This window comes from Lates calcarifer, linkage group LG13 (genome assembly GCF_001640805.2).
Source record: "Lates calcarifer isolate ASB-BC8 linkage group LG13, TLL_Latcal_v3, whole genome shotgun sequence".
Classification (NCBI taxonomy): Eukaryota; Metazoa; Chordata; class Actinopteri; family Centropomidae; genus Lates; species Lates calcarifer.
The window spans coordinates 22269545-22288843 of NC_066845.1; the positions used below are offsets into that span (position 1 = coordinate 22269545).

Here is a 19299-nt window from a genome sequence, read left to right on the forward strand (position 1 = left end):
CTTTTTAATCATTATCACACATATTAACCAGCACTACATGTTGTTGTTTCTCCTATGACAACAAGGGTTTCACTTCAAATATGGTATGGATAATTTCATACAAGAGTTTCACTAATCAACAAGAATCAAATCACTTTATTAAACCACATACAATATCAACATGATGCTGAGATGTACGTAGATAGCATAGAGTATTGTCTTAATTCAGGTAAAAAGATTTCAAGTACTGTCCTAGTGTGCAGACAAAGTGTGGAGACCTCACAACCTCCTGCACTCATACATTTACAGTGATGTCAGAGGTGTCTGATGGAGGTCTGTGAGGTGTCAGTGCTTAGGGCTCATTACAAGTGACTTTGGAGCTAGGCCAGACAAAAAAGTAAACTAGTACATCACCTCTATCAGATCTAGTCAGAGAAAAGCTGGATATAATCACTTGACTCAAACTGAAAAAAGCCTCATGTCTGTAGTCTAATTCGAAACTCCACCCCTGGCAGTTCCACATGTTGCCAGTGAGAAAAGAGAAATAGTTTGTTACCAGACTCAAAGTACTGAAGACAACATCAACTCTGGTAAGATCATTTTAAACTATTTACTGAACATGAGTAGCCACTGACCAGGCATTCTGATGGAAGAACGAATAAGATGACAATTTACCTGTCATAAGAATTATTAACTAAAGGACTATTTATCCAGTATATACAGATGGGTGCCAACCCAAAGGAAAAAACTGAAGAGTGAGCTGAGAAATGTATACAAGTGCAGATGCTTCCAAATAGGTCAAGAAGGCTCACTGAGTGGTTGGATGATGTACAGAAAATGATGAGAATCATATGCTTTGACTTTCACAGTCACCAGATCTCAATCCAACTGAAAGTCTATGAGAAATTTTAAAGCAATGTCTGATACAGTGCTCTCCACCAACATTCTTAAAGTCTTTTGATGTAACTAAAAGTGTTTGAGAGCAATATTTCTATTTACTGAAGTGAAGTATTTCACTGGTTTTGAGGTGGATTGGGTTATAGTCTCATATGGTCTCACTACAGAAGTTTGAAAATGTCAGAAACCTTCACTTTGGGGAAGCAATGCAGAGTGTGATGTGTGTGTGTATTTATAGATGTTACATACAATTACTGTATCTCTACTCAGTTCCTTAAGAATACCAAGAACAGTATGAAATGACCAAGAACACATCCACCAGGTGGACAAAATAAGAATAACATTGTACAATATAAAGAAATCCCAGCAATACAAAAAAGTTCAACAAGAGGTAAATGTTAAAAGCTTCACAAAGTCATATTTATTGTAAGGACATTATACTGTATGTACACGTGTCTGTGTTGGCCATTACACTCCATAACTAGAACAAATGGATGAATCAAAAAACTAATGATCCTGGTCCTGAGGGTGCTGGTGGAGGAAAGGTCAAAGGGTTTTCAAAATATGAAGAGTTTAGCCTCAGGGGAGTGTGAATGTGCTCAGTAAAGTCATGGCAATCTGCCTATTAGATTTTGACATTTCATGGAACTAAAACTTTGGCCCTGATTTCATGATCTGGCCATGAGCATTCAAAGCACCTGGTGACTGGGAGTTAAATAAAACTACATGAAGAATATGAGGAATCCAAATATGAGGATTGCTCAGTTTCTTTTATTATCAAACATGTAAGCTTACATGAATTTCAGGGAGGTTCCAGGCAAAAATAACAAACCAGCAAAAATGGCTGGAAATAAATCCACAATACTAAAAAACTAACCAGGAAATTTCAGTCTTTCATAATTACACAGAGAAACAAGTGAAAAGAGAAGGAAATAATGCAGTTCTTCCCTGCAGAGCATTCAGGTTGGAGTTGTAATACAAAAAACTTCAAATAATGAACCAATTAACTGAAATTTAAAAGCCACCACTACCTTTCTGACATTAGGCTAAAAACAGTATTCAGAGGAGCTATGGATTATTTCTGCTTGAGGGCCAAACACAAATAAATCACAGTGCAAATATTTAGTGCGTAGCAGGCAGCAGAATCACAGCCTTTACTCTACCTCCATATGGCAGACTGGGTGCAGGTCTTCAGCTTCATCAGCCAATAGTATCTAAAGCTAAGATCACTGAGCCTGAACAGCAGCACAGCACATACTGTATTAGCACATATTTTAACACATTGAGCTGTCGGGGATGTAAGCAAAGCTAACATAAGAGAAATTTTATCCTGACATTATTAACAGTTAAAGGTTTACCTCAGCAAATTAGTATTGTAAGTAGTATTGATCCTCCAGATCCACAGAGGACATTATACAACTGACAGGGCTGACTACTCAGATGAATAAGCCTCATCTGCAGTAAATGGAACTTTATGTGAGAAATTAGTGGAGTTCCCCTTTAATGGTCGTGATGACTGCCTGAGATCGGCTTTTATAAAGACACCAGAATGGTTAAACATGGAACAGGCCAACGCAGCTTTCTGAGGTGGCAATAGAGAAAGCTCAGGGGGCATTAGATGCTCCATCAGAGCATGGTATGTGCTCAGCAAATTTCAAGGAAATCTGGATTTTGTGTCTTTTATGCAAATATGACATTTGGCCTCATGTTGGTGTTAGAGAAGAGTTCATGGTGTTCAAGTTTGTGGGCTCAGGGCAGTGCTATAGGGGTGGGCAAAAAAGTTATTATATGGATATTGAATTGGATGTATGTGTCTATGTTGTTCATTACTCTCCACAAATGGATGAGCCTGTTGGTGAGGGTGCTGCTCACCACATACTGTAACACTGGGGGAGTCACAAGAGAAAAAAGATTTGGCCAAAATTGAAGCAACAGTCATGACTTTAAATTACTATATATGTTGAAATAAAGTTTTTAAAATTCATAAAGAATATAAAGGATCTATGTTTCAAACAGGAATTGTTTTTAAAGAAATGAATTGATGGCTATACTACTCGTTGGGTCCTACAGTAAGTCTATATTAGAATGTACACTTATCAGAATAAAGCTTCATGTTCTTATATACTATACTATATAAATGTATTATCACATGTGAAGCTATTCTGTCAGTGTCATTTACTATGATCTGCCAGCAGGCAGCTTTTCTGAGTACAAAAACAAATTATAAATGTAAAGGACATAATCCAGCGGAAAAAGTTAGTATTTTCTAACTTTAAGTTCAAAAATACTTAAAGTTTGTATAATCTTTTTTTTCTAATCACACGGTTGTGGGTTTTAATCTGAAGTGTTGCTCTTATACTTTATTTGAAATTAAAAATGCTTTTGGGTAATAACCTTGTTTTTCACTCTGTGCCAATATATTTGTATTTAAGGGTCTAACTAAGGGGTATCTATTCTAATATTCTCTGCTACATATGACCTTCTGTACCAAGCAACAATTTTGCATTATGGAGTAATTTGGTGAGAAGCTTTTTTCATTCTTTTTTCCTAAATGTCATGTACCTTGCTGAAGGGTGGCACAGTGGTGTAGCAGTAGACATGCACATTAATTGATGACTCTAAATTGACCATAGGTGTGAATGTGAGTGTGAATGGTTGTTTGTGTTTATATGTCAGCTGACCTAACCCAGCTTTTACTTCATTTATTTTTGCTCTAATATTTCTTTGTTAATGTATTTTTATTTGTGGTCCATTTGTGGTTTATGTCATTGATCTAATATGAAAATAAACTTCCTTGTAATATACAATATTGAAGTGCATGATTCTGTTCTTTTCCCACAGGTGTATGAAACAATAACATCTTCAAGAAGATGAGGCCTCTGGTCACGCCCTTACAGCTTGGGAACCGCAGCAATGACTCTGTATCTTGCCATGGGGAGAACCAGCACGTGTCCATTACTGTCCTCCTGTGCCTCGTCTTCTTCCTGGGCTTCCTCCTCAACACATTCAGCCTCTGGGTTTTCTGCCGCCGGTTGCCCAGCTGGACCTCTGGAACCACGCTGCAGTTCCACCTGGCTCTCAGTGACGCCATCGCGACCCCGGTCACTCCCATGATGGCAGTATACTTTTCCATGGGTAATGACTGGCCCTTCGGTCAGTTCCTGTGCCAGGTCAAGATTGCCCTGCTTAGTTCACATTTCTATGGCAGCACCATATTCCTCACTCTCATCAGCATCCATCGGTACACAGCTGTGGTGCACTTCAACAAAAGCTCCTGTATGAAAAGGAAGGACTTTGTTAGAAAGCTGTGTGCAGGAGTTTGGTCTCTGCTGCTGATCCAGAGTCTGATCTATGCGTTCATGCTTCCTCCCAGTAAAGAGGGAGGTAACAGTCAATGCCTCTCCATCCATCAGAAGAACCTAACAGACACCTACTTTGTCATTAACTTCATTCTGTTTATCTTTGGGTTCTTACTCCCTTTCCTTGTGTCTGCTGTTTGCTATAGCCGTGTGGCGAACACCTTAACTCGCCTCAACATCAGCACAGCTAAAGGTCTGAAAGTCAAGGTGAAATCTCAGAGAATGATCGGTGTGTGTCTGGTGATATTTGGGCTGTGTTTGCTGCCTCTCAATGTGATACGAACTGTGGGAGTGGTGCTAAAAAAATACTACCCACAACAATGCTATGTTCTTCAGCAGATAGAGACAGCATATTATGCATCCTGGATTTTAGCAGGAGTGAACAGCTGCTTGGATCCACTGCTGTACTGTTTTGGTTCTCAAAATTTTCGAAATGCCTTCGGGTCTTTCAGGATTGCACAGGTGGATGTTCCAAACAGAAGTGATTCAGAGATGACTGCAAATCAGTAACATGAAGTGAGGCACTGCATTTTAGGGGATACCCCTGGCCACTGTCTGGCTACCTTACTTACCCCTCATAACACCACAGGCAGTTCTAGTTTTTTCTGGAAGGGTCTGTAAACATTGCAGCTACAATGTATTTGATAAGAGTGAGAGTGAGTTACTGTCTGCACATAAGCAAACGGTCAGGGCTTATTTTAGATGTACACTTTCTGAGCACAGGTAAAAATCATAATCTAACTGCATGATCATAATCTAAGCGTGTGCATGCAGAAAAAACAAGACGAGAGTACTGGCCTCAGTCTGGACACCCCTATGAAAATTGTCTGGCTCCGCCACTGTTACTGGTGGTTTAGTTCAGGACTGCTTCTCACAGCCTGCTGCTTATAGCTTCATATTTTTTCTCAAAAGACATGTCTCATCTCACTCTCTGCAACAGCACAAATAAGCTGATTTTCCAAAATGTCTGATTATTTCTTTAAATCCTGAACCATCTTTAACCCTCATGTTGTGTTCTGGTCAAGTTTAAAAGTTTTATCTTTGAAAAATGTAGTTAATTTGTTCAGATTGATACTAATATTCCATGACTTTGGAGGATTTGAACACACAAAATAAATTGCATTGATTTACATACAGTTTTGTGAGTTTTATTCAACTTTTATACACTCTTAATGTTCCGGGCAAAAATGACTGCCAATTAGAAATGAATAGGGGAGACAACAAAGAGCTCAGGTACATCCTCATTTGTCAGATGGACATACGCACACACACACCACCACTGTGGGAACCTTTGCCCAGTAGAGTCTCTCTCCCTCGGGAACAACACCTGTGTTGACAGTTCTCACAGAAAATTGCAGCATTATTTCAATAACATTGAACTTTTCCCATAACTTAGATATATAATACTATTTGAGGCTCTGCTCACAGTTCATTGTGGGGCAGCACCATGGCAGGTCGATATACTGTGAGGCTTTAGATTACATATTTGATGATCGTTGAGGAGGAAGTGTCAGAGGCTGAAGACGGCACAGAATATAATCCAGACCAAGAAATAAGTGATGAGTTTGGTCAGACAATTTTCCGGGCCACTATGTCACTCCAGAAATTTCACATGTTGTCACAGGTGATTCGCTCTGACAACCAGGATAAAAAAAAAATGGTTTCAAAATAAATGTCCTTGGTAACTTTGACCCTAAGTACTCTGTAATTAACAGAACACCATGTGTCATCTGATTATTTCTTATAGTCAAAATAAGAAGAAATTATGTTTTTAGAACTTGATTTCATGTGTATAAACTCAGATCAAAGAGGCACACAGGCCACTATGAATATATAGAGGTTCAAAACTGAGAGTAAACACTGCTACCGTATTTAACATACACATTTTTCCAGAGTAAAGTGCACCTGATTATTTTTTTATTTCCATCTTTGAACGACCGATGACGTCACACGAAGGGGCGGAGATAGAGAGACGTAAACGTGCGTGTTATTATTTGTGAGCACAGGTGATGTTCAGTCTCGCTGCGGAGCGGAGGAAGCATGGGGAAACTTCAGGAGTTTGAGATCACGTTTGACAAAAGCAAAGTGGTGTACAGTCCGGGCGACTCTATCTCTGGGACCGTGACAGTCAAACTAGGCCAGCCGCTGCCCTGCAAAGGTGAGAGTCTGCTGCTCTTTGCGGTTATTCCGCCAACGTTTGCGCTCCAGGTGGGATCCCTTCACCGTCGCTAAAACAAGGAAGTGACGAATTTAGCCAAGATTTCATGGCGTGTAATTTAGGCCCCTATTCTATCTGCAAAATCACTTTAATGTTGGTATTGTAGTCTGTGATACTCTGTGCCAGTGGCAATGTTAATCATTTCTTACTCTTGATTATAATGTTGCTGTGGTCTTGCTCACTGAGAGATATGGGCGTTTGTTTCTTCTGTTACCATAGTCCGAGAAAAAGGCAGTAACCAGGGTTGTTGGAAAACTGCAGCCAGGAGCCTCCTGACATAGAATTAAAATTACTTGGATTTTTAAGCAACATATTTATGCCGTAAAGTTACACAGTGAGGGGGTCTGACCTGTGAAAACCCTGCCTCTACAAAACTTTACAGGAGTCAGGAGAAACAGTACTGAACGGATTTGTCACATTGTTAAAATAGTTTTCTTTCTTTCTTTTAAATAGTCTAACAATTAGGTGAACACTTAATCCTAAAGTCTGTTGGACAAATAAATTCACCAGATCCCCTAGCTGTGAGATGGTATTTATTGGACAATGACAGTCTACAGAGTTCTGATGGGAAAATTCTGAAACTTTTATCAGTTTTTTCATTTATTTAAATAAAATAATTCAAAGTTGAATAGCTTGAGTCTAAAAAATACTTGAATCCATTAATATAATATCCACCAAAAACCCACCTCTCGCTCAATGCCCAGTGCTGGTATTGGCTCCATCCCCCCGCGACCATGTAAGAATGGGTATGGATAATGGATGGATGGAAACTCTTGGTCTGACCAGTTTAATTGAGGCTCGATTGTTTATCCGTTGTTTGAATTGTGAAATTCCCTCTCTCTCGCTCTCTCTCTTGACCTGCTTAGAGCGGCTTTTGTGTTGTTGGGAGTTTCTGTTTGAATACTTGCGGGCCTCCAGTCTGTTGACATTCCTTGTCAGGTAGAGCTGGTCAGACTGTCAGCTTCACAGCACTGGCTACCAGGAAACACACTCTCTCTCCATGCAACGCTTTGAATCACTGATGGATTATGAAGTGGTTTGGGCCTTGAGATAAGAGACACATTACTGGGCAAATATTGACATTATATTAAAAATCAAATGTGTCATAAGACATTGCAGTTCACCTCGGATAAGATAAGTAGGACGATGTTATTACAGGCCGATTGCATAATGTTTTTAGACTGAAAATAGTACAATTGCACTAAATATATACTATAAAGCCAAATGTATGTGGACATAAACTGATGATGTTACAACATACAGTGTTTTTTTAAACAACAATGTGCTTTCATCTTTGCGGCAACAGTTTGTTTTTGCCCTTTCCTGTTTTAATATGACACACCCTGGCCTCCATCCCGTCCCACATCAGTGCTGCACCTCAGTAATCCTGAATCTGATTTCTGCTGTTGCAGCAGCAGTCATCTAGTTTGTGATGGAAGGTTCAGTTATCTACATAATTTTGATCACGTAGTGTGGTTTTAGCACTACTCGCCAACAACTGAGTACCACCTCATCGTGGGTGGGGTCGTCATAGCAAGGCAGCCTGAAACTCCCGTGACATCATTTGTATGCGCTGTTGCTGTCATTGGGTTAGGTTTGAAAAATGGCAGGGTTGATTCTTGTGAAGGAGTCCCTCTCATGATTCATCCAGTGATGTCACTCTGTGGCCAATCAGTGGCCTGCAGTCTCTTGACATCACTCAGCTTGCTTGGAACCCCAGCTGAGTAGATACTAAAATAGTACCTGGTACCAGGTGCTACCACCTAATGGAAAACCCTAAAAATCAAGTAGAGTCGAGTTGAGTAGAGTCAGGTAGGTGCAGCATCTTTAATGTGTTTTGACCCAGCTGTTGGGAATTGTCTCTGTGGCTAAAAACTACATTGTCTGTGTATTCTTATCTGCAGCCATCAAAGTGAACTGTAATGGTTTCTGTGGCATCACGAATAAAGTAAACGACATAGCGTGGACGGTGGAGGAACAGTACTTCAACAGCACTGTCTCTGTTGCAGACAAAGGTAAGCGGTCAGCCCACTGATATGCTAACTAAAAAACTAATCCAAACAGATTGATCTGTCCTGCAGTTAGTATCAGATAGATGCAGTTTAGCCCATCAGGAAAGAACACCTAGAACCCAGTCCAGTCATGGATAACTGTTCTTAACTGACCTTTTAAATACTTACTTATCAGTTGGATTATCACAGGAAGGCAGATTTTGTAAGGAAATTTTATAATGAAACTGATTTTGTTTTTACCTGAACGTCATGAAAAATAAAACTGGTTTGGTAAAAAGTAATTGAAGGGTAGAGGCTGTAATAGTGAAGGTACCCATTTTCCACTGTGGGTACTGCATATAGCCATGAGGCATATCTGCCTGTTGGGAAACAATGGAGTGATTGTTACTGTTTCCGCTGATGAATGTTATCTGTGCTCTCTGTCTCCCAATACAGGGACCCTGAAACAGGGAGAACACAAGTTTCCCTTCAAGTTTCTCATACCAGGTAGTATATTGGAGTGATGGAATGAACACTTGAACACTGCATATTCTTTCCTGTTTCTGTGTTTGTCTTGCCCCTGCATTTCACTGCCTGACAGACATGTCCTGACATGATGATATTTACTCTCATTCTGTCATGGTTCAGCAGCATTGAGGATGGGACCAATCTCCCATCAGTCAGTGGGTCTTATGAGTTTTGTGTGAAGTATAGACTTCCAGTATTTGCTGTGAGAGTGAATTGGGCTTAGATTTATCAGGTGGACACAAACAGGACTTCAGATAAATGCTAGTGATGCTCTGTCTGCTGTATGTGTGAATCAGCAGACAGAGCAAATGTTGGCTACATGTAAGCCTTAACAACTTTTTTGAGGTGATAATGTGTCAGATGTTGTGTTTACAGGTTATTCCACTGCCTGCAAGTGGCAAATGATCAACACAATCAATGCAGCTTGGGTTCTTGCATGGATAGTATGTGTTAATACAATGGTTGTACACAACTGTGTTTACAGTCTTTTCAGAATAATGGAAACACAAGTGTAATTCTTGTTTATTATTAGTTGGCTCTTATTGTCATATATTGGCTATCATATCTATCACTATACTGTACTCAGCAGTCAGATGATCAGATTTATATATTTATATTTATATATATATATATATATTTATATTTCTCTTCTTGATAAGTTTGACCAGTCTGGACCAGTGTTACAACCAGTGTAAATATATATATGTGTGTGTATATATATATATATATATATATACACATATACACATACACACACACACATATATATAAAGACATGTATGGCACTGTGTCTAACTTGACACAGTGCCATACATGTGTCTAACTTGACCAAAATGTCTTGTGTTTTTTCATGTCATGAATTGTCCAACACCTGTGAAGTTCTAGTAACAGCTATTGTCACTAGTAGTATTGCTTCCTTCCTGTGGAAGTGCTTGGTGGCAGCACTTAGTAACAATTTTGCAGACTGGATGTTTGATATTATAGACATTTGAGGAATACAGAATGAGAGGGATTATTGAAAATGTCCTGACACAGAGCTTTTGAATGCAAGAAGAGAAGGTTCTGTCTTACATGCCGAGAATTCTCTTCAAGATTTCCATCTGACACCACATATCACATGATGTCCACAGCATGATGTCAGCAGCTGTCAGTATGTTGGGTGCTCCCTGATGATGTCAGCAATTTTCTGACTTTGAACAACAGCGTTTGATTATTTTAGTTTGTAACTAAAATTTAAATGTATTATCTCAATATAATACAGACGTCTTATGGTATAGAGATTAATACCTTGTGTTTTTATTTCGGTGGGCATTTTTAATACAGTCCTGATTCTTGGAGTACAGTTCATCCTTTTTTCACTTCCTACACATTGCTGTTTATGTATGTATGTATGGTTTATAATTGGCTCTCATGTATAAGAGGACACAGCAGCTTGTGTTTAACCTTTGTTAGGCTGCTAACCTGCTGTAATTCTCCACACTGTCATGAGGATTACTACTGAAACTCAAAACCAGCTCAACTGGTCTTTTTACTGTCGTAAACTAAATCTGTCATTTGAAACGTGTGTGTGCTTTCAACACTAGAGTGCCCTGCAGGTGTATCAGGACTCTCTCTGGAGTCTTGTTTTCATGTTTACACTAGAAGTCAGGAAAATAACAGGTCTTTTGAAAAGCTCTGGAAGAAGCCGTTGAGCATTATTATAAACTGTGTGCAGTAGGTCTGTGATGTTACATGGTTAAATTATCAGCCGTATTTTGTTGACATTATAATTCTCAGACTTCTCACTGGGCAGTGAGCCAAGTGTTATAATCCAGTCAAAAAGATAAGGAGGAAACTGTGCAGTCACCCAGTTACAACAACTCAGATGTGTTCTGTTTTTGATATTATGTGACAAAACTAATACATGTTTGACCTGCTTCCCACAGCCACTGCTCCAACATCTTTTGAAGGCAACTATGGCCGGATCATTTACAGAGTGAGAGCTTTTATTGACACGCCACGATTTGCCAAGGATTACAGCATAGAAAAACCTTTCTACCTGCTAAGCCCTCTAAACCTGAATGAAGTACCAGACATATGGGTGAGACATGATTTGATGTGTGTGTGTGTGTGTGTGTGTGTGTGTGTGTGTGTGTGTGTGTGTATGGTCAATCCTTGACTGGTTAGATGAAGGTTATGTTGGTCACATCAACAACCAACACAGTGATTTTGTTTTCTATCGTAGGGATTGTCAAATACATTTGATATGGTACGTTGAGCAACGTACTTAGGAAGTTCAACTGTAGAGTTTGAATTTGAATGATAATGTGTGAATGTGATGTGTTGGTCTTCACTGTCAGTCCATGTCAGTCTTGATAAATCTCTGATGTTTTGATTCTGGCCCTCTCCATGCAGGGAATCTGTTCATCTGCAGTGACACAGCAGTTCACCTACATGCTGGTGAAAACAGGCACAGTAGTCCTGAAGGCCCAGACTGACATGAAGGGTTACACACCGGGCCAGATCATCCAGGTGACAGCCAACATCCATAACCAATCTGGGAAGACCACAGGCAATATGGCAGCCAGTCTGATGCAGGTAAACACTTTTTACAGCTCCAACCAAACCTGCAAAGTTATGTCCAGGCTTACAGACTGATATAAACTGTATTAAAGAATGGTCTACATACACCATTAAATCTCTCATTACAGGTTATTTAAAGCTAATAAAATATTTTATACTAATCTGTAATGCATTGATCTAATGAATTGATTACTGTATTTCATTTTATTTCTATTTCTGATTTCTTTATTTTAGTTGTGTGAAATGTGTATTTTTAGCATGAATAAACTTTTGACATTTTGATATTCTCCCACATTAAATCATCTCTTAACATTGCAGTTTGTAAAATCCTGTCTCTCATATATCTGCACTATGACACAGGTTCCTTGTTTCTCTTGATCACCTGTGAACTGTTTGTACACTTTTACTCCACCTGTGGTAAATTAAATTGTTTAGACATGATTTGGAAAGACAAACACCTGTCTACATAAGGTCTCATAGCTGACAATGCATATCAGAGCAAAAACCAAGACATAAGGAAGAAGGAACTGTCTGCACAGATGAGGCACAGATCTGGGCAAGGCTACAAAAATATTTCTGCTGCACTGAATGTTCCCAAGAGCACAGTGTTTCCTAATAATATTGTGTAAAAGAAGCAACTTTTGCTTACGTGGAGGATCATCATTAACAGGCACAGCAGCTAGCAGTAAGCAGGAGGTGAACAAAGTGGTCCATTTAGCAGTTAAAGATACAGATCTTTATCTCTGGTGTTGGTGGAGAGTAAAAACAGCTAAATGTAGGTGAATATCAGCGTTAAGTGGTCAGAAACAGATCTTCAAATAAATGCTAATACTTCTGTCTGCTGGATGTGTAAATAGACAGTCTGCTAATACATTAATGCTATCAACTATATAATATGATAATATTTTGATGTTTTATTTACTGAGAAGCCAAACATTTCTTAAGATTTAGTGCAAATGCAGAAATACTTAAATAAGACCTCAAATTACAAAAGATTCCCTGCCTGTTGGTGAAAGGCATGGTTATAAATACATTACACTGCTTTTGTGGAGACTTGCCTCCTCAATCACTATGTGCTCAGTCCACTTTATGAATTTCTATGTTCATGTGTTTTTAGAGAGTGACCTATGAGACGAAGAAGCCCACCCATGATGTGAGAACCATAGCGGAGGTGGAGGGAGGTGTGGTGAAGGCTGGCAAGGAGATAGAGTGGAAGGAGCAGATCATCATTCCTCCTCTTCCTCAGTCCTCCCTCGCTGGCTGTGATCTCATAAAGATTGAATATTTTGTTAAAGTAAGATGTGCTCATCCCCACCCCCAAGTTTTTCTGCCTCTGAGCCAGTGACAGCCATGGCCAGAGGCAATATGTTTTCAGGTTGTCTGTCTGCCCAGACAGGATGTCTTCAGAATAAGCACAAATATCCACTTGGTCCCAAGGATGGACTGATTAGGATTTGGTGGTCTGAGGTCAAAGGTCAAGGTCACTGTGACATCACAGAACACATGTTTGGCCATAACTCAAAAATTACTAACACCAAATATGGCACAATTGAACACAAATGTCTAACATGATAAAATGATGAAGTGATGACTGGCAAGACTCTGAAACAGAAGGGGAGAATATGACCATATTCCCTGCAACTTGACTGATTAGTGGAGGTGTACAACTGCAAGGTGGCAACTCTAGTCAGTTAACATCTTGTGATGGACATCTACCATTCTATTATCTTTCAGTCATGCACCTCCTTCTGTAAATGTGAAGGCAGTTTTTCTTTGGCTTCTTGTCTGAATAAGCTCTTGTATCCATCCATCCATCCATTATCTATACCACTTATCTGTTAAGGGTCGTGGGGGGGCTGGAGCCTAACCCAGCTGTCATTGGGTGAGAGGCGGGGTACACCCTGTATGGATCACCAGTCCATCGCAGGGCCACCACATAGAGACAAACAACCATTCACACTCACATTCACACCTACGGGCAATTTAGAGTCACCAGTTAACCTGCATGTGTTTGGACTGTGGGAAGAAGCTGGAGAACCCAGAGAGAACCCACACAGGCACAGAGAGAACATGCAAACTCTACACAATCCAGTTTTAGTCCCACCAGACGCTAACGCTAACACGCTGCTCTCTCTCCTGCTGAACGCCATAAATGAACAGCAGCGGGCCCACCCTGATGGCATTCACATTATAGCAGGGGACTTAAGGACTGTACTCCCAAAGTTCCACCAGCACGTCAAATGCCAAGAGGAGGAAACACTCTCGATCATGTGTACTCTGACATAAAGCACGGCTACAGAGCCATGCCTCTCCCCCACCTTGGCCAGTCAGACCATCTCTCCCTGCTGCTCACCCCTGCATACACCCCCCTCAGACGCAGATCCAGGCCTACCACAAAAACTGTTACAACTTGGCCTGAGACTGCACTCAGTGAACTACAGGACTGCTTCCAACACACAGACTGGGACCTCTTTGAGCATCAGGACCGGGAAACATTCACAGAGACTGTATTGGACTACATCAAGTTCTGTATGGGAACTGCAAAAAACCATCCAGGTTTTTCCAAACCAGAAACCCTGGATGACCAGCCAGGGGCGCTCACTCCTCAAGGCCCGCAACACTGCCTTCAGGTCAGGCGACAGAGCCCTTTACAGTGTGACTCGAGCTGACCTGAAAAAAGGAATTAAAAAGCCAAAGTGGACTATAAGGGGAGGACAGAGTCCCACCTCACCAGCAACAGACCATGGGAGGTGTGGCAGGGTCTCCAGAGCATCACCAACTACAGAGGCTGTGATGTAACAACAGGAGACCTGAGTGTGTCGCTGGCAGAAGAGCTCAACTGCTTCTTTGCTCGTTTTGAATCATTGCAGCAACACTCATCTGCTTCAGCCCTGCCCCCACCCCCACCAGGTTCCAGCGACCCCCCCACCCACTGTAGAGGAGCACGATGTGAGGCGTGCGCTCCTTGCAGTGAACCCCAGGAAGCCTGCAAGATGCTCAGAGCATGTGCCCACCAGCTTCAAGAGACCCCCACCAGTTCGCACACTGGGCAAACAGATCCACAGAGGACGCCATCATCATTGCTCTGCATGCTGTGCTGAGCCACCTGGAGCAACAGCAGAGCTATACCAGGATGCTCTTTGTGGATTACAGCTCGGCATTCAATACAATCATCCCGGATATCCTGACCACCAAACTGGTCACCTTGGGCCTCCCCCCTCTCACATGTACCTGGATCAAGGACTTTCTGACCAACAGACCACAGACTGTGAGACTTGGCTCCCACCTTTCCTCCACCTGCACACTGAGCACCGGTTCACCACAGGGCTGCGTACTGAGCCCCCTCCTGTACTGTCTCCACACCTACGATTGTAGTCCGGCCCACAGGAACAATATCAACGTGAAGTACGCTGATGACGCCACAGTGGTAGGACTGATCTCAAAGGGAGACGAAACTAACAACCTGGTGTACAGACAACAACCTGGCACTGAACACCACAAAAACAAAGGAGATCATCCTAGACTTCAGGAGGAACACAACTGACCTGCCCCCCCCCCACATCAATGGCGAGTGTGTGGAGAGGGTCCACACATTCAGGTTCCTGGGAGTCCAGCTCTCTGATGACCTCTCCTGGACGCACAACATCTCAGCGGTCATAAAGAAGGCAGAGCAGCGTCTTCACTTCCTGACAGTCCTCAAAAAGAACAACCTAGACAGGAAGCTGCTGCTGGCCTTCTACCACTCATCCATCGAGAGCCTGCTGACGTACTGTGTTTCCATCTGGTACAGAAGCTGCACTGAGGCAGACAGAGCGAGGCTTCAGAGGACAGTCAAAGCAGCACAGAGGATCGCTGGCTGCCCTCTCCCCTCCCTGACGGACATCTACACCACCCAGTGCCTCAGCAGAGCTCAGAACATTGTCAAAGACAGCACACATCCTGGTTTCCAGCTGTTTGACCTGTTGCCCTCTGGCAGGCGCTACAGGTGCATCAAAGCCAGGACAAACAGACTGAAAAACAGTTTCTTCCCGAGAACCATCACCACCCTGAACTCTCACACACAGCGACCCCCACCATCAACATAACATAGACTGTGCAATATGCCTCACTCTGTGCACTTTAATTATTTAACTATTTAACTGTACAACCGTCCTGTGCAATACACTCACATTTATGCCTTCTTATATCTCATTGTATATAGAGTTGCATTATCTTTTATCTTTTTTTATATATTTTGTATGTTTGCACTGAAAAAGGAGAAGCTCTCCAATCTCGTTGTACCTTCAGTATAATGGCATTCAATTTAGATGGGATTAGCTCCACCCCCCTCTGACCCTCAAAGGACAAACAGTGTTGCTACTGAATATAGTTGATGGATGGATGGAGATTCATGTCATGTTAAATGTTGGATTAATCTCTAGTAATGGCAACAACAACAACAATAACAACAACAATAATAATACTAATAATACTAATAATGACAACTCCATATCTAGTAAATGCACTTCCACAACAAACAGCTTTTGTATGTTTTCTGGTAATAGTCTGTACATAACTATTTATGTTTGTACCTCAACTAAAGGGGTGTGTGCTTGGTCCGCAACAGCATTGATGATGAATGATGGACCCAAGGTTTCCCAGCAGAATATTTCCATGTAACAAGATGATCAATATTACTCACTTTGCCTGTCAATGGTTTGATGTCGTTTTCTGATCAGTATATATGTGTGCCATGTGTACATGTGTATGTCTGCTTGAATGTCATCTATATGCTGTGATGTAGTTACCTGTATGTTGATGTTATAACTGTGCAGGCTGTGACAACATATTTCCTGCAGGACAATAATAACTGTATCTATCTACTAAAAAACAATTCAACAACAGTGGATCGGGCATTCGTATTCCTTCAGGAAATCACTAACATTTTCTCTTTTCTTCTGATTAAACAGGTCAGTCTAAAATCTCCAGACGTCATGTTGACATTACCCATCCACATTGGGAATGTCTCACTGGACAGCAAACTGCATCCTTCTAAAAAAGCAGCTCATTCTTCATCTGCTGCAGCTGAGGATACACCAGCCTCTGCCCCTACCTCCGACACCTCCACCTCTGCCGCTGCTCCCGCACCGACCTCTTGCCCTGCCCCAAAACCTGCTCCTCGCCCCACCCCTCGCCCCAGGATGTCTTCCCATATTTCCCCCAGCGCTCCTCCAGCTGAGTACCACGGGGGAGCAGAGGGTGGGACGCCGATGAACGATGGCTTCGTGAACAAGCGCCAGTCTCAACTGGTGTCACCCAATGCTTTCAGCTATGCTCCTGGCCTTTTTTTCCCCCAGAACCAGCAGCCCAACACTTCTGGCACTGTACCCACTGGGTCCACAGGGATCACTGCGCCTTACTGTCCTGGGAACAGTGCTAGCTCAGCACCAGCACCATTCATCCTGCCTCCAGACTATGGCACCTCCGCTTATCCACAAGGTCAGTGGGCACACACTCATTCTGTAAAATCTCCGGTCATGACTGTAGAGTGGATGGATGTAAGGAGGAAGAAAGATATAATTGAGCTTTGATTTTGAAGCATGTTCAAAACGTACTACCAAACTCCATTACAATCCAGATTGTAGTTTTTACTTGTGCTGAAGCAAAGCATATAAAAAGCTTGAACAGTAAGTAAGTCACTAGGAAGTGTCAAGAGTCAAATTTTCTACAGGATCCCAACATAGATAAGTCGTGTATTTATGGTAGCAGGTGATATTGATTACAGAGTCACATATTTACAGATACTGTATCACAAATACACTCACTGTCCTCTTTGTGTTATACCTGTGCAATCTATTGAAATCCAATACATCAACTCTGCAAGAAATTCTACTATTAAAAAAACTGAAGTGTTTAGTTTTTGTTCACACAGAGTCAAGACAAGAGACAAGAGTGAAGTCCCTTGTGTGTAAATGAAGTGGACAAAACATTAGAAACACTGGTCCATATAGTACAGTCCAGTACAATCCTGTTCACTACCACCAGGGTTACTACCTCTGACCTCAATAATAAAAGTTGATTTAGCTGACTGATGAAGATTGGCTATATGCAGTCTGAAAGGAATACCCAGAGATTACACATGGCTGAAAAGGGTACTGCTGATTTAGCTTTTAGGGTACCAAAACTTGAATAAATAAATGCGGCATTTTACTATCTGGGCAGTCTAACTGATAGAGGCTGATACAGTTTGTGAGGCTTTAATGAAACCAGACAGCCTGACTAAGATGGACTTTTTTCATGATACAGGACCTTGTCTGCTGTAGGTCAGTCAGGTTTGGTTTGTTTTCTCTTTCCATCAACAGTTACAAGACAGTTTGTGTGTGCGTTTATGCAACTGTCACAAACTGAAATGTGAATGCCCACTCACCATGCGCTCGCTGATTACATTGTATATTTGTATGGGGAAAGTGTGATATGTTACAGAGTATTTGTGCACTAATCAGCTGATCCAATGATCTCGGTTTGTTACAGAGGCTCCTCCTTCTTATGATGAGAGCTGCAACACTTGAAGTGGATGAAGACCAAGGTAGCTCTCACCAGGATGACCATCAGTTCACTCTGATATCAAACAAAATATTGGACTGAAACTGCAAATCATCTACCATGTTGATGAATTTCCAAAATGAGAGTCTTGTCATTTTTTACAGTTCTAATAATTTGGACAAGATGAGTATAAGACACAGAGGAAACCTAGTGTAATCTGGTATGATAAAGTTGTTTTAGGTCTTTTGTTTGATTTGAAGTTTTTCTAAATGTATATGAATGGAGATGAATGTGAATTGACCTCAGACTCTGCTGTCCAGTGAGCAGGTACTTTAACTCACCTAATTCTCTCCTGATTAACCTTCAAAGTAGCCACAGCCAATCAACACTGCCTTTGTAAAATCAATATTTTTTGTTTATTGTAAGCACTTTGATTGAGAGGAAAGAGAAGAGCAATATGCAGAATTGTATTTTCTGTTCTTTGTACAGTAACAGAGTCAGGTTTTTAGTTGTGCGTTATTTAGAATTAGATGGCATCTGTGATGTCAAGTTTGAAAGTTTCTTGTATGAAAACATGTTCAAAACAAACCATCTTATCAAGCATTTAATCCAATAGCTTTCTTATTTTTCAAAAGCGAAAGAGAAATGAACCTGTGGGATTTTATTGGAAAAAGGTGAAATCATGGTTGAAAGATCTTTGGAAATATCTTTTTTTATTTGCCTTTGATCAGGAGTTTTTACATTCATGTTAATGCACAATCCAGATATTGCTGTCGCATTTTGTCCGTGTATGGCTTTGTAAGGATATAGTGCGAGATCCAGTTTAGCCCCATATGATTTCTGCCATGTTTAATCATTTGTTACTTTCAGTCTTCAACTGTGTTGAAATGACTGTAGACTTCCTTCTAGAAATGGTGTTGTATATTCTACCTACTTCATTTGTGTTGGTTCTGTTCATACCAGACATCCCACTTTTGTTCTTTTAATAGCTGAACATTAATACAGCATCACTGTGATTTGAGGTTTTACTCGGCCGTTCTTGATGTAGTTCACATCAACAATTTCAATCACAGACATTTGTGAATATATTTTAATATTTCTTGATCAAGTTAAAAGCAGCATTTATTTATTTTTTTGAGTGGTTTTAAACTGCTGTCTTGATTCCAATAAACCTGTTAAAACTACTCATGTCAAACAGTTTTTTATCTGACTCTGGAAGTTGCAGTGTTGTCATAATGCTGTT

The 19299-nt window shown here is 41.0% G+C and overlaps 2 protein-coding genes across 2 annotated transcripts; both read left to right on the forward strand.

Moving 5' to 3' along the window:
- Positions 1-464: 464 nt before the first annotated feature.
- On the forward strand, positions 465-5322 carry LOC108878070 (P2Y purinoceptor 2). Its single transcript, XM_018668370.2, has 2 exons — positions 465-569; positions 3718-5322. Exon 2 carries the CDS (start codon positions 3747-3749, stop codon positions 4743-4745), a length of 999 nt encoding a protein of 332 aa, XP_018523886.1. The 5' UTR covers positions 465-569; positions 3718-3746; the 3' UTR covers positions 4746-5322.
- An 889-nt stretch (positions 5323-6211) lies between these two features.
- arrdc1a (arrestin domain containing 1a) lies at positions 6212-19240 on the forward strand. The gene is made up of 8 exons (XM_018669697.2): positions 6212-6393; positions 8358-8468; positions 8901-8951; positions 10898-11052; positions 11367-11549; positions 12652-12828; positions 16484-17012; positions 18045-19240. Exons 1-8 carry the CDS (start codon positions 6276-6278, stop codon positions 18080-18082), a joined length of 1362 nt encoding a protein of 453 aa, XP_018525213.1. The 5' UTR covers positions 6212-6275; the 3' UTR covers positions 18083-19240.
- The last annotated feature ends 59 nt before the right edge of the window (positions 19241-19299 follow it).

Coding starts and splice junctions, on each gene's coding strand:
- LOC108878070 (XM_018668370.2), top strand. CDS start 3,747: ATGAGGCCTCTGGTCACGCCCTTACAGCTTGGGAACCGCAGCAATGAC.
- arrdc1a (XM_018669697.2), top strand. CDS start 6,276: ATGGGGAAACTTCAGGAGTTTGAGATCACGTTTGACAAAAGCAAAGTG. Junction 8,469..8,900: donor TGTCTCTGTTGCAGACAAAG/GTAAGCGGTCAG, acceptor CTCCCAATACAG/GGACCCTGAAACAGGGAGAA. Junction 11,550..12,651: donor TGGCAGCCAGTCTGATGCAG/GTAAACACTTTT, acceptor ATGTGTTTTTAG/AGAGTGACCTATGAGACGAA.